At 45.7% G+C, this 15,424-nt stretch overlaps 1 protein-coding gene across 4 annotated transcripts in view; it reads right to left on the bottom strand.

Moving 5' to 3' along the window:
* The window catches only part of LOC146347631 (flavin-containing monooxygenase 5-like), a 92,202-nt gene that overhangs the window by 16,643 nt on the left and 60,135 nt on the right, over window positions 1-15,424 (bottom strand). For all 4 annotated transcript variants that reach the window (XR_014790341.1, XM_084850959.1, XM_084850960.1 and 1 more), the window contains exons 4-5: window positions 15,112-15,274; window positions 6,909-7,051 (exon numbers count right to left, since the gene is read on the bottom strand). Coding sequence is in view for 3 of the 4 variants with exons in the window: in XM_084850959.1 (XP_084707085.1) it covers window positions 6,909-7,051; window positions 15,112-15,274 (306 nt within the window). In the remaining variant the exon portion in view is untranslated. The remainder of the gene's footprint in view (window positions 1-6,908; window positions 7,052-15,111; window positions 15,275-15,424) is intronic.

The following is a 15,424-nucleotide window of genomic DNA, read 5'->3' as shown; positions in this document are numbered from 1 at the left end:
TTTTCTGGAGAAGTTCCCCAGAAACTCCACCTCATGGCTGCAAGGCATTTATCACTTGGTTGACCAAACAGTGTCCCTTGGGAGATATCTCCTTGCCACTATGTTCTTTGATCACCTTTACTTCTCAGCCTCCTGTAAGCTAATCATTAGTAACTTCTAGAGATAGGCTTGTTTACACTACACAATGCCCAAAGTTTGTTAGAGGTCGTTCACGTCAACCCTACCACAATCCAAAAGTGCCACCTACACTTCTTTGGGAAGCATTACAAAAGAATCAAAGGACCTGCATCCTCACTTGCAGCAAAGCTTGGGAAAGCATTTTCAACGGCTTCATCTCGTTCCTTACTTGCCATTTCAGGTAGAGAATGAGAACCTATTCCCAAGATATTTCTACTGGCTGATGAAGACTCACAAGAATCCCTCACATCTGCATCTCAGGATTCACAGTACACAGCGTCCCACAGTCTGCATACCAAGCACTGGACCAACAAAGAGGTGGGGGTATTCACCAATCTCTGGTTGAGCCAGGTGGCTCAGCAGGAGTCCTGTCTTGGCATGGATGTCTGAGGAGATGGGCTTGAGGAGATGGGCTTCCATTGTTCCACTACCCAGCACAGGGAGAAAATGAAAGTTCTAAAGAAGAAATTCAAGGAGGTCACTACCAATGACAGAATGGAACCTTGGGTCATGCCCTTCTATGACAAATTGGCAACCATCCTCCTGGACAGGAGGGTCATCACACACCCAGTTACACAGTGGGGAGTGGAATCCCAGGTAGTGAATAGTAGTGATTGAAGCACCTACCCAGGCAGGCAACCTAATCTCTGTCAAGGCAGACATCTTCACATCATCCAGGGACATCTGCCAGACTTGCCTCTATTCCGAGGCCAACTGCTGCCAGCAGCCCTACTCCAAGGTCCACACAAACAGCCACCATATACAAACCACCAGCTAGACAGATGGCACCCAGTGTTCCTTGTCTGGTGCAGGAGAAGGTGCAGGATGGCACCCAGTGTTCCTTGTCTGGTGCAGGAGAAGGTTCCTCCCCCTTGACCTCCCCTGCCAAACTCCCCTGGCCAACTCTTGTTTGCTCCCCCTGTTTGCTTGCTCTCTGGGAGCTTGCTTGCTTCTGTAGTTCCTGGACCAGCTGGAGCAGCTTCCTCTGCTCTGCTCTGCTCTGCTCTGCTCAGCTGGGAGGCAGAAAACAGACTGAAGCTTCCTGCCTACACAGCTGCTGGGAGTACACAGGCCACCCCCCGCCTCAATTCAGTCGGAGCTCTCAGGAGTACCTGGTGAAAATGCAGATTAGTATTGTATTAATCTGCATTCTTGCTCCCTAATCTCCACTAACCAACCTACACCACAACGCAGTAAGGGTGCTTTGGAGAAGGTGCTACCTACTAAAGAATGGCATTCTCATGCTAGCAAGGAACTGCGAGGGAATGAAGGATAGCCGCAGCATGTAAGCAAGTTAGAGAGAAAAGCATTCCATGTGAGAAGGTTCAGTGATCCAAGGAGGAGTAGTGTGCGTAGCGAGGGGGTGGAGGAGGAAGGTGGAATTATCAGATGGAATGGAGGTGTCTCAGGGTTTTATGACTTGATAGGTGTAACTGAGACTTGGTGGGATGACTTCATGACTGGAATACAGCAATTGAAGGATATAACTTGTTCAAAAAGAACAGGAGGAACAGAAAGGGAGGTGGGGTTGCACTGTATGTGAAAAATACATATCTCTGCACAGAAATACAGGAGGAGGAGCTTGGTAGCCCCATCGAGAGCATCTGGATCAAAATAAATGGAGCAAAGAATAAAAGGAACCTGGTGGTCGGAGTCTACTACCGGCCACCCAATCAAGGAGTAGACGAGGATGAAACTTTGAAAAGCAAATAGCCAATGTTTCAAGGAAGCATGATGTAGTAGTAATGGGGGACTTCAATTTCCCTGATATTTGTTGGGAGACAAATTCTGCAAAACATGGCCCCTCCAGGAAATTCCTGATTTGTGTGACGGATAACTTCCTCCTACAGAAAGTAGAGGAAGGAACTAGAGGATCAGCTATCCTTGACTTGATCCTAACCAACAGAGATGACTTAGTGGATAAAGTAGCAGTTACAGGAACTCTGGGGGAAAGCGACCATGTTATACCTGAGTTCTTGGTTCTAAGGGAAAGTGTAGCCAAACGCGTACCCTGGATTTTAGGAAAGCTGATTTTAATAAACTCAGAACAATGATCAGTAAGGTCCCATGGCAAGCGACGCTAACGAGAAAAGGAGTCCAAGATAGGTGGGAGCTTTTAAAAAAAGAAATTCTCACAGTACAATTACAAACAATTCCAACAAGAAGAAAAGGTGGAAGACAACAGAAGAAGCCAATGTGGCTTCACAAAAAGCTTAGGGATGACCTGAAAACAAAAAAAGACACATATAGGAAGTGGAAAGAAGGCCAAGTAACAAAGGAAGAGTACAGGCAGGTAGCACAGAATTGCACGGATGGTGTCAGGAAGGCTAAAGCTGAGAATGAGCTGAGGTTAGCGAGGGATGCTAAAAACAACAAAAAGGCTTTCTTCAGCTACGTGCATAGTAAAAGACAGAGGAAAGAAATGGTGGTTCAGCTATTAAATAAGGATGGCAAAACGATAACAGATGACAAAAGGCAGAGGTGCTCAATTCCTACTTTGGCTCAGTCTTCTCCCAAAAGAGGGTCTATGACCCCCCTGGCAAAGGCGAAGTACAGGCTGAAGGGGCAGGATTGCAGCTTGAGATTGATAGGCATATGGTCAAGGAACACCTAATTAATTTGAATGAGTTCAAATCTCCAGGGCCAGATGAACTGCTTCCTAGAGTAATAAAGGATCTGGCAGAAGAACTCTCAGAACTGCTGTCTATTCTTTTTGAGAAATCATGGAGGACGGGTGAAGTGCCAGATGACTGGAGGAGGGCTAATGTTGTCCCTATCTTCAAAAAGGGTAAAAAGGAGGAACCTGGGAACTACAGACCAGTCAGTCTGACATCAATCCCTGGGAAAATTCTGGAGCAGATGATAAAGCAATCCATCTGGAAGCACCTTGAAAACAATGCAGTGATTACTCGAAGCCAACATGGATTTGTCAAAAACAAGTCCTGCCAGACAAATCTGATCTCATTTTTTGATCAAGTAACCTCCCTTGTGGACCGTGGGAATGCTGTGGACATCATCTAACTTAACTTCAGCAAAGCTTTCGACAAAGTACCCCATAATATCCTGATGAGCAAACTAGCTCAAAGTGGGCTAGATGAAACAACGATCCGGTGGATCCACAGTTGGCTACAGAATCGGACTCAAAGAGTGCTTATCAATGGGACCTTCTCAAACTGGGGAGAGGTAACGAGTGGGGTACCGCAGGGCTCAGTCCTGGGCCCAGTGCTCTTCAACATTTTTATTAATGACTTGGAGGTGGAGGTGCAGAGAAGGCTTATCAAATTTGCAGATGACACAAAATTGGGTGGGATAGCTAATACCCTGGAAGACAGAAACAAAATTCAAAGTGATCTTGATAGACTGGAGCGCTGGGCAGAAAACAACAGAATGACATTTAATAGGGATCAATGCCAAGTTCTGCACCTAGGAAAAAGAAACTAAATGCACAGTTACAAGATGGGGGATATGTGGCTCAACAACACTACAGGCGAGAAGGATTTTGGAATTGTTGTCGATCACAAGCTGAATATGAGCCAACAATGTGATGTGGCTGCAAAAAAGGCCAATGCTCTTTTGGGCTGCATTCATAGAAGCATCGCTTCCAAATCCCGGGAAGTACTAGTTCCCCTCTACTCAGCACTGGTTAGGCCTCATCTGGAGTACTGTGTCCAGTTCTGGGCACCACGCTTTAAGAAGGATGCAGACAAGCTGGAGAGGGTTCAGAGGAGGGCAGCGAAGATGATCAGGGGACTGGAAACAAAGCCCTATGAAGAGAGACTGAAAGAACTGGGCATGTTTAGCCTTGAGAAGAGAAGACTGAGGGGAGATATGATAGCACTCTTCAAGTACTTGGAAGGTTGTCACAGAGAGGAAGGCCAGGATCTTTTCTTGATCATCGCAGAGTGCAGAACACGGAATAATGGGCTCAAGTTACAGGAAGCTAGATTCCGGCTGAACGTTAGGAAAAAATTCCTGATTGTTAGAGCAATACGACAATGGAACTAATTCCCTAGGGAGGTGGTGGGCTCTCCCACACTGGAGGCCTTCAAGACGAGGCTGGACAGCCATCTGTCAGGGATGCTCTGACTTGGATTCTTGCACTGAGCAGGGGGTTGGACTCGATGGCCTTGTAGGCCCCTTCCAACCCTACTATTCTATGATTCTAGGGAATGGAGTGAAGGGATGCCTCCCCCATCATGAAAAAGTTGTGTAGTGATCCCAGTCTTTCAATTCCAATCCCCAGCTAAGTAAACATGATGAAGAATTTTCCAAAAGTAAGACAAGAATGGAATAGCTAACTTCTACAAATACAGAACTGCCTAGCACATTGCCCACTCTTGGTTTATGACCACAGCAGAAGCTACTGGGAACCCCCAAACCCTATTAAAAGTAAAACCATGCAACAACTGAAGTGCAGTAAATCTGTTGCTGAAGGAAATAAATGAACACAACCCCACACATAGTATGAGTAACTAAAAAAAGCAGGGATAGATGGATGGGGGATGAATGGAGGTGGTTTGCTCCCACATTTCCACCCCCGCCAAACGGTAGCTGTTGTGGGCTGGTCTTGAAGCCACATGAGAGAAGGCTTGGAATCAGATTGCAAGGGCAGGCCCACAGCCACAGAACCAAACCCACCAAATCTCTGATGCTCAGCCCATCCTTCCCTTCTCCCCACCCCACCCTACCTCAGGTCAACAGATTCACTATTCTCCAGTAGAGTACACAGCAAGGGAAACATGGCTGACCCCATGGAGAGAAAAGTCATCCTGTGTGCAATACTGCAATGCATTTCAGAAACTGAGGCCTTCAATGAGGAAATGGAGCGCAGGTTGCATTCCTGTACTGCCCTCTTTCAATCCATGTAGCAGTGCTGCCTTGCACATTCCAATTCTGCTGCCACATTCCTGAGGAAGGAATGTGAACTTCTCAACTGCCACTAAACCAGACCACTTGGACTCTGCTGATGCTGTGGTAAGGGCACAAGCTGTTGTGGATACCATCCTCATAGGCAGCCAGATGCAGAGCTGTTCACGTCTATGCACAGGTGGTGCCTACCAAAAACAGAGGCGGTGTGACCTTCCACACTTCAGTTGGAGGATTGGGAAGTTGCACATTTTAGGAGAACTTTCCAGATGTCCAGAGCAATCTTAAATCAAACGATGATATTATCCTTATTGTTCAGAGACAGAATACAGTCATGTGCCGGGCTTTACCCATAAAGAAAGGACTGGCATTGACCTTTTACAAACTGGCCTTCAACATTGGCTACTTCCCTCTCAGCACCACCTTTGGGATTGGGAAATCCACAGCTTGTCCCATCTTCCATGAAACAATGTATATGCTGAACGAGTTATACCTTTCCAACATGATTAAGGTGGCCGATGAGAGAAGACTCATCCAAGGTTTCTGAGAGTTGGAGAGCTTTTCCTAGTACTGCAGGTGCCCTCATGTCCAGATCATGGCTCCTGAGAGCTATGGCCCTGTAGCCCTATAATCACAGTTGCTTCTACAGCATGGTTTTCAGGCCATAGCAGACACCAAGGGCCAGTTTGTGGAAATGAACATAGGTGTGTCTGGGTAAAGTAACCCCAACACTGTGTTTTGGACTTCTCCACTAGCAGAGAATACTTTGGCTGGAACTTTCTTCAGTGGCCCACTGGTTCGGGTCAATGAGGTACCAGTGTGCCCAGTCATCCTGAGAGACTCTGTAAACCTGGCTCATGTCCATGCAGAGGGACATAATTAGATGTGGAGGCTGGAGACTGGTGAAATAGATAAGGTGACCTATCTTATATGTAAAAGAAATGGATCCACTCGAATCAGTGCGTGTTTGACAAATGGAATCCTTTTGCTATTTATTGGAACATATTCTGTATATTTATCTTAATAGAAATCTGATTTAAAAAAAAAAAAGTCTCTGCCACCGGTCACCTTGTTGCTCCTCTTGTACATCAGGCAAGCTGTCCACCTTTATTATTATTATAATTCCTTTTTAAGCAAGCCATGTATGATTGTTTGTACAGTCTTTCAACATACCCCCCAAAATATTACAATCTTATTACAATGTTGGTTGTAATATTTTTGTAATCGTTGTAATAATTTGTAAGTTGCAAATTTTTTCTGAAAATTGGCAAGGAGGTGGTTGCTGGTGACATCGCAGGCAACTCCTCTACAGCCAGCTTCTTTCTTTGTTCAAAAATAAGATGATGGAGCTTGCAGAAACAGTTTTTCAGCCTCCCCAAAGGTGCTTCCAGAGGAAAGGGCTCCTAGTGCTACCAATTAAAAGGCATTGTGCATCTATTCTGTCTTTTTCTCTTTATTGGATTTTTTTTTTTTTTTTGGTAAGAAAAAGATAGGAGAAGCAGTGGGAAAACAGAGGGAATGCTATAAATGGAAGATGATGTCATCTGGACACACACACCCCGCCCCATAACATTTCATGTTTGAGGCAGGGCAACTGCAGAATAAAAGCCTTGTCTGGAAAGACAGAAAAGGATACATATGTACTAAATGAGGTGAGGATGCTTTCAAAGTGACCCCTCTCTCTTGTTACTCTAATCCATGTTCTTGTACCAGCCTTGCATCTGGGTTGGAATTCAACAAGGTTTTCTAATATTCATCATTTTCAAATATGTTAATAATAATTTCCTCTAACCTTTGACTCCTACATCTTTGATATATTCTGAGGTTGTCAAACCAAAGAAAGTTGTCACAATATAGAGCCAAACCTGTTTTGCTGTATGGCTTATCTCCACAGCAATGTCCACGCCTGAGTTCCCAATGCCAACCACAATTACTCTTTTTCCTGTAAATTCATCAGGACTCTTGTAGTCACGACTGTGAAAGTAGCGGCCTTTGAACTTTGCAATTCCTGTAAGCAAATAGAGAAACTGTTCAAGCTCATGTTGCATGGATGTGTGTTGTGCACCAGCCTAACACTGTAGTTCTCTGCTTGTATGAAAATGGTAAGTTCAGTAGTGCAACACAAACTGCTCCATGGATCGTGGACACCAACCAGTCAGCAAAAAGTGAATTCCCTCCCCGCACAATCTCACCCCACTTACTGTTATTTTGTGCTAATGAGGTGGAGAAGCTTACTCTCTATTTATGAGATACCCCCACACCAGGATGGAGTTTGCCACGGCGGGAGAGAGGACTGGTAGGAATCTCCAGAGCAGCTGCCTGCTTGGCGACAGTAGCGGGTGCTTTGGAGAACCCCACTGGTCCCACTCTCTTGCTGTGGCAAATGCCACAGCGAGAGAGGGCCAGCGGTGCTCTCTAGAGCAGCCACCTGCCCTCTGAGTGAAACAGAGGATGGGCGGCTGCTCTCAGGTACCTGCCCTCTGGCTCACGCAGAGAATCCTCTCAGTGCAACCCAGAGGGCAGGTTCTCTGTAGAACGAGGTCGGCCAGAGAAAGCAGCTGGCATGCCTCTTCAGAGAGCCAGCCCGGCTCAAACGTCTGACTCTGTGGGGGTCCTTCCTCAGAGTCAGACATTGTGGGAAGGGGTTCTCCAGATCTCCTGGGATACCCCCTTCCACAATGTCTGACTCTGAGGAAGGACCCCATTAGAGCCAGTCATTTGAGCCAGGCCAGCTCTATGAAGAGCCACGACAGCCACTTTTTACAGCCACTTTTTACAGCTGCAGTAGCTTGAGGGGAAGGGGAGGCATGTGGTAGGGGTGCCCAGGATGGAGATGCAGTGTGGAGGGGAGATGGGAGATATGTGGGCATGTGGGGGAGACATGGTAAGGGCGGCAGAGAGCTTATGCCGGCCCTAGGTGGGGTGGAGGAGCATTCTTTAGCCCTCCCCACCCCGATTACATGTAACTTGGCAGACTGGTTAAAGATATTAGGGGTTACATTAAGTGCTCTTAAGCATGCAGCTAGGGTCTTCTTTGTTTCTCTGGGTGGGTTCACATAAGCATTAAACAAGCCACTGTGGTTTGCGGCACATGCTAGACACCCAGGACACCCATAGGTTCCCATTCCGTAACACAGCCCCCACGCGTAGGCTCTGTGACATCCGAATCCGGGAAGGGTTGGTTGTTAGTATGGTTAACAAACTACTCAGAACCCTTAGGCTGCTTTAGGGTTGTGGATGGTTTGTTAACCATGCCAACAACCCACCCTCACCAGGTTTGGATAACATGACAACCTATGAGCAACGGTTGGGTTATGGGCACCCAGCATGTGCTGCAAACCACAGTGGCTTATTTAAGCTGCTGTGGCCGAAAATGATCGAGCAAACCAGTTCACTGTTGGCTTTCCTCTTCTACTATTCAGCACCAGAGCAACTACCGAGAGAGCAGCAGTAGGATGACTGTGCTAGAAACGGAGTGCTAAAAACACACAACTGCAGTCACTGTTTCTATACATGGCAAAATACAGGAAGTCAGTGTCTGACCAGCTAGAAAAAGAGCAGAGATATGAGTGGGGCTGGCACAAATGTGTGCCTATTGTCCATCTGATTCTTAATGGCGCTAGTGTAGTATCATAGATCATGATCTACTTGCCCAGTCAAGAAGATCAGTGACTGGAATGGAGAAGCTTGTTGTTGTTGTTCAGTCGTTCAGTCGTGTCCGACTCTTCGTGACCCCATGGACCATAGCACGCCAGGCCTTCCTGTCCTGCGCTCTCTCCCGGAGTGTGCTCAAGTTCATATTCATTGCATTGGTGATGCTATCTAGCCATCTCATCCTCTGCCGTCCCCTTCTCCTTTTGCCTTCAGTCTTTCCCAGCATCAGGGTCTTTTCCAGAGAGTTTTCTCTTCGCATTAGGTGGCCAAAATATTTGAGCTTCAGCTTCAGTATCTGTCCTTCCAATGAGCACTCAGGGTTGATTTCCTTTAGGATTGACTGATTTGACCTCCTTGCAGTCCAGGGGACTCGTAACAGTCTTCTCCAGCACCACAGTTCGAAAGCATCAATTCTTCGGCGCTCAGCCTTCCTTATAGTCCAGCTCTCACAGCCATACATTACTACTGGGAAAACCATAGCTTTGATTCTACGGACCTTTGTCGGCAAGGTGATGTGTCTGCTTCTTACTATGCTGTCTAGGTTTGCCATAGCTTTCCTCCCAAGGAGCAAGCGTCTTTTAATTTCATGGCTACAGTCATCATCTGCGGTGATCTTGGAGCCCAAGAAAGTAAAATCTGTCACTGCTTCCATTTCTTCCCCTTCTATATGCCAGGAAGTGATGGGGACAGATGCCATGATCTTAGTTTTTGTAATGTTGAGTTTCAAACCAGCTTTTGCACTCTCCTCTTTCACCCTCAACAAGAGGCTCTTTAGATCCTCTTCGCTTTCTGCCATTAGGGTGGCATCGTCTGCATATCGGAGGTTGTTGATAATTCTCCCGGCTATCTTAATTCCGACCTGTGATTCATCCAGCCCGGCATTTCTCATGATGTACTCTGCATATAAGTTAAATAAGCAGGGTGACAATATGCAGCCTTGTCGTACTCCTTTCCCAATTTTGAACCAATCAGTTGTTCCATGTCTGGTTCTTACTGTTGCTTCTTGACACTCGTACGGGTTTCTCAGGAGACAGGTAAGGTGGTCTGGTATTCCCATCACTTTAAGAATTTGCCAGAGTTTGTTGTGATCCACACAATCAAAGGTTTTATGCAATGATGCAGAAATAGACATTTTTCTGGAATTCTCTTGCTTTCTCCATGATCCAGTGAAAGTTGGCGATTTGATCTCTAGTTCCTCTGCCTCTTCGAAACCCAGCTTGTACTTCCGGTAGCTCTCGGTTCACATACTGCTGAAGCCTAGCTTGTAGGATTTTGAGCATCACCTTGCTGGCATGTGAAATGAGCGCAATTGTGCGGTAGTTTGAACACTCTTTGGCGTTGCCCTTCTTTGGAATTGGAATGTAAACTGACCTTTTCCAGTCTTGCGGCCATTGTTGAGTGTTCCAAATTTGTTGGCATATTGAATGCAGCACTTTAACAGCATCATCTTTTAGGATTTTAAATAGCTCAGCTGGAATACTGTCATTTCCGCTAGCTTTGTTGTTACTAATGTTTCCTAAGGCCCACTTGACTTCACTCTCGAGGATATGCGGCTCAAGTTCAGTGACCGCACTATCCTGGCTATCAGGGACATTCAGATCTTTCCTGTATAGTTCTTCTGTGTATTCTTGCCACCTCTTCTTAATCTCATCTGCTTTTGTTAGGTCCCTGCCTTCTTTGTCCTTTATCATGCCCGTCTTTGCACAAAACGTTCCCTTGAGATCTCCGATTTTCTTGAAAAGATCTCTAGTCTTTCCCATTCTGTTGTTTTCCTCGATTTCTTTGCATTGTTCATTTAAGAAGGCCTTCTTGTCTCTCCTTGCAATTCTCTGGAAATCTGCATTCAGTTGGATATATCTTCCCCTTTCTCCCTTGCTTTTCGCTTCCCTTCTTTCCTCAGCTACTTGTAAAGCCTCATCAGACAGCCACTTGGCTTTCTTGCACTTCTTTTCTTTGGGATGGATTGAGTTGCTGCCTCCTGAACAATGTTACGGACCTCCGTCCATAGTTCTTCAGGCACTCTGTCTATCAGGTCTAATCCCTTAAATCTATTCCTTACCTCCACTGTATATTCATAAGGGATATGATTGAGGTCATACCTGAATGGTTTAGTGGTTTTCCCTACGTTCTTCAATTTAAGCTGAAATTTTGCAACGAGAAGCTCATGATCTGAGCCACAGTCAGCTCCAGGTCTTGTTTTTACTGACTGTATAGAGCTTCTCCATCTTTGGCTGCAAACGACATAATCAATCTGATTTCGATATTGACCATCTGGTGATGTCCATGTGTAGAGTTGTCTCTTGTGCTGTTGGAAAAGATTGTTTGCTATGATCAGCGTGTTCTCTTGGCAAAACTCTATTAGCTTTTGTCCTGCTTCATTTTGTACACCAAGGCCATGCCTGCCTGTTATCCTGGTGATTTCTTGACTTCCTACTTTAGCATTCCAATCCCCTATGATGAAGAGGACATCTTTTTTTGGTGTTAGTTCTAGAAGGTGTTGTAGGTCTTCATAGAACCGATCAACCTCAGCTTCTTCGGCATCAGTGATTGGGGCATAGACTTGAATTACTATGGTGTTGAATGGTTTGCCTTGGATTCGTACTGAGATCATTCTATCGTTTTTAAGATTGTACCTCAGTACTGCTTTTCCCACCCTTTTGTTGACTATGAGTGCTACTCCATTTCTTCTAAGGGATTCTTGCCCACAGTAGTAGATATGATGGTCACCTGAAGTAAATTCGCCCATGCCTGTCCATTTTAGTTTGCTGATTCCCAAGATGTCGATGTTCAATCTTGCCATCTCATGTTTGACCACCTCCAGCTTACCTTGATTCATTGATCTTACATTCCAGGTTCCTAAACAATATTGTTCTTTACAGCACTGGACTTTCTTTTCACCACCAGACACATCCACAGCTGAGTGTCCTTTCGGGTTTGGCCCAGCCGCTTCACTCTTTCTGGCGCTACTTGGAAATACCCTCTGCTCTTCCCCAGTAGTATATTGGACACCTTCCGACCTGAGGGGCTCATCTTCCAGCGTCATCTCTTTTAGCCCTGTGATACGTTCCATGGGGTTTTCTTGGCAAGAATACTGGAGTGGGTTGCCCTTTCCTTCTCCAGTGGACCACATTTTGTCAGAACTCTCTGCCATGACCTGTCCATCTTGGGTGGCCCTGCACGGCATACCTTATGGCTTCACTGAGTTACGCAAGCCCCTTCGCCACAATGAGATGGCAAGATTGAACATCGACATCTTGGGAATCAGCAAACTAAAATGGACAAGCATGGGCGAATTTACTTCAGGTGACCATCATATCTACTACTGTGGGCAAGAATCCCTTAGAAGAAATGGAGTAGCACTCATAGTCAACAAAAGGGTGGGAAAAGTAGTACTGGGGTACAATCTTAAAAACGATAGAATGATCTCAGTACGAATCCAAGGCAAACCATTCAACATTACAGTAATTCAAGTCTATGCCCCAACCACTGATGCCGAAGAAGCTGAGGTTGATCGGTTCTATGAAGACCTACAACACCTTCTAGAACTAACACCAAAAAAAGATGTCCTCTTCATCATAGGGGATTGGAATGCTAAAGTAGGAAGTCAAGAAATCACCGGGATAACAGGCAGGCATGGCCTTGGTGTACAAAATGAAGCAGGACAAAGGCTAATAAGAGTTTTGCCAAGAGAATACGCTGATCACAGCAAACAATCTTTTCCAACAGCACAAGAGACAACTCTACACATGGACATCATCAGATGGTCAATATCGAAATCAGATTGATTATGTCGTTTGCAGCCAAAGATGGAGAAGCTCCATACAGTCAGTAAAAACAAGACCTGGAGCTGACTGTGGCTCAGATCATGAGCTTCTTGTTGCAAGATTTCGGCTTAAATTGAAGAACGTAGGGAAAACCACTAAACCATTCAGGTATGACCTCAATCATATCCCTTATGAATATACAGTGGAGGTGAGGAATAGATTTAAGGGATTAGACCTGATAGACAGAGTGCCTGAGGAACTATGGACGGAGGTCCGTAACATTGTTCAGGAGGCAGCAACTCAATCCATCCCAAAGAAAAGAAGTGCAAGAAAGCCAAGTGGCTGTCTGATGAGGCTTTACAAGTAGCTGAGGAAAGAAGGGAAGCGAAAAGCAAGGGAGAAAGGGGAAGATATATCCAACTGAATGCAGAGTTCCAGAGAATTGCAAGGAGAGACAAGAAGGCCTTCTTAAATGAACAATGCAAAGAAATCGAGGAAAACAACAGAATGGGAAAGACTAGAGATCTCTTCAAGAAAATCGGAGATCTCAAGGGAACATTCTGTGCAAAGACGGGCATGATAAAGGACAAAGAAGGCAGGGACCTATCAGAAGCAGATGAGATTAAGAAGAGGTGGCAAGAATACACAGAAGAACTATACAGGAAAGATCTGAATGTCCCTGATAGCCATCATAGTGTGGTCACTGAACTTGAGCTGGACATCCTCGAGAGTGAAGTCAAGTGGGCCTTAGGAAGCATTAGCATTAGCAAAGCTAGCGGAGATGACAGTATTCCAGCTGAGCTATTTAAAATCCTAAAAGATGATGCTGTTAAAGTGCTGCATTCAATATGCCAACAAATTTGGAACACTCAACAATGGCCGCAAGACTGGAAAAGGTCAGTTTACATTCCAATTCCAAAGAAGGGCAACACCAAAGAGTGTTCAAACTACCGCACAATTGCGCTCATTTCACATGCCAGCAAGGTGATGCTCAAAATCCTACAAGCTAGGCTTCAGCAGTATGCGAACCGAGAACTACCGGAAGTACACGCTGGGTTTCGAAGAGGCAGAGGAACTAGAGATCAAATCGCCAACATTCACTGGATCATGGAGAAAGCAAGAGAATTCCAGAAAAATGTCTATTTCTGCTTCATTGACTATGCTAAAGCCTTTGATTGTGTGGATCACAACAAACTGTGGCAAATTCTTAAAGTGATGGGAGTACCAGACCACCTTACCTGTCTCCTGAGAAACCTGTACAAGGGTCAAGAAGCAACAGTAAGAACCAGACATGGAACAACCGAGTGGTTCAAAATTGGGAAAGGAGTACGACAAGGCTGCATATTGTCACCCTGCTTATTTAATTTATATGCAGAGTACATCATGAGAAACGCCGGGTTGGATGAATCACAGGTCGGAATTAAGACTGCTGGGAGAATTATCAACAACCTCCGATATGCAGACGATACCACCCTAATGGCAGAAAGCGAAGAGGATCTAAAGAGCCTCTTGTTGAGGGTGAAAGAGGAGAGTGCAAAAGCTGGTTTGAAACTCAACATTAAGAAAACTAAGATAATGGCATCTGGCCCCATCACTTCCTGGCATATAGAAGGGGAAGAAATGGAAGCAGTGACAGATTTTACTTTCTTGGGCTCCAAGATCACCGCAGATGGTGACTGTAGCCATGAAATTAAAAGACGCTTGCTCCTTGGGAGGAAAGCTATGGCAAACCTAGACAGCATAGTAAGAAGCAGACACATCACCTTGCCGACAAAGGTCCGTAGAATCAAAGCTATGGTTTTCCCAGTAGTAATGTATGGCTGTGAGAGCTGGACTATAAGGAAGGCTGAGCGCCGAAGAATTGATGCTTTCGAACTGTGGTGCTGGAGAAGACTGTTACGAGTCCCCTGGACTGCAAGGAGGTCAAATCAGTCAATCCTAAAGGAAATCAACCCTGAGTGCTCATTGGAAGGACAGATACTGAAGCTGAAGCTCAAATATTTTGGCCACCTAATGCGAAGAGAAAACTCTCTGGAAAAGACCCTGATGCTGGGAAAGACTGAAGGCAAAAGGAGAAGGGGACGGCAGAGGATGAGATGGCTAGATAGCATCACCGATGCAATGAATATGAATTTGGGCACACTCCGGGAGAGAGCGCAGGACAGGAAGGCCTGGCGTGCTATGGTCCATGGGGTCACGAAGAGTCGGACATGACTGAACGACTGAACGTGTGGGAGGCCCTGGCAACTCCCAAAATGACAAAGCATGTATGTAGATTCCAGTACTAATTTTTGTCCTCCAGAACGTAATATTTATCACTAGAGTCTGCTCTGCTGTCCCATTCTGTGTGAGTCTATAAGGAAGAAGAGGAAGGAGAACATAAGAAGAGACATGCTGGATCACACCAAAGGCCTGTCTAGTCCACCATTCTGTTTGCACAGTGGCCAACCAGATGCCCATGGGAAACTCAGAAGCAGAACATAAGTGCAATAGCGCCCCCCTGCTCATATTCCCCAAGAACTGGCATACTGCCTCTGATAGCGGAAGTAATATATGGCAAATAGCCATTGATGGCCTTATCCTCCATGAAAGGAGGAGGAAGAGAGGAGAGGAGGAGGAGGGCTACTCCTTTGGCAGATACAGACCATACCTGGGAAGGAGTCCAGTGGCATATATGCATTGGTGTGGTGACCAGTGCAAACCAGGACTGCATCAAAGGTTGATAATTCCTGCTTCCCATCAGTCTCTGTGACAACATCCCACTGGCCAGTGCTACAGAAGTCTGGGTGCCTTGTTACACTGCACACTTTAGTCTGAAAGCAAGAAGTTCACAAGAGAGTAGAGAGGCTCCAAAGAACAAGGATGTATTTTTGTGATCTTAGCGTCTACTTCAGGACATGGTTCAAATACACATTTCTAGACACCAAAGGGCTGTAGTCCTAAGCCTACTTACTCTAAATGGG

The sequence above is a fragment of the Heloderma suspectum genome, chromosome 4 (genome assembly GCF_057233095.1).
Source record: "Heloderma suspectum isolate Gila_16-S chromosome 4, 16-S_ref, whole genome shotgun sequence".
Taxonomy (NCBI): domain Eukaryota; kingdom Metazoa; phylum Chordata; class Lepidosauria; order Squamata; family Helodermatidae; genus Heloderma; species Heloderma suspectum.
This window is presented reverse-complemented; position numbering and strand designations above follow the sequence as displayed.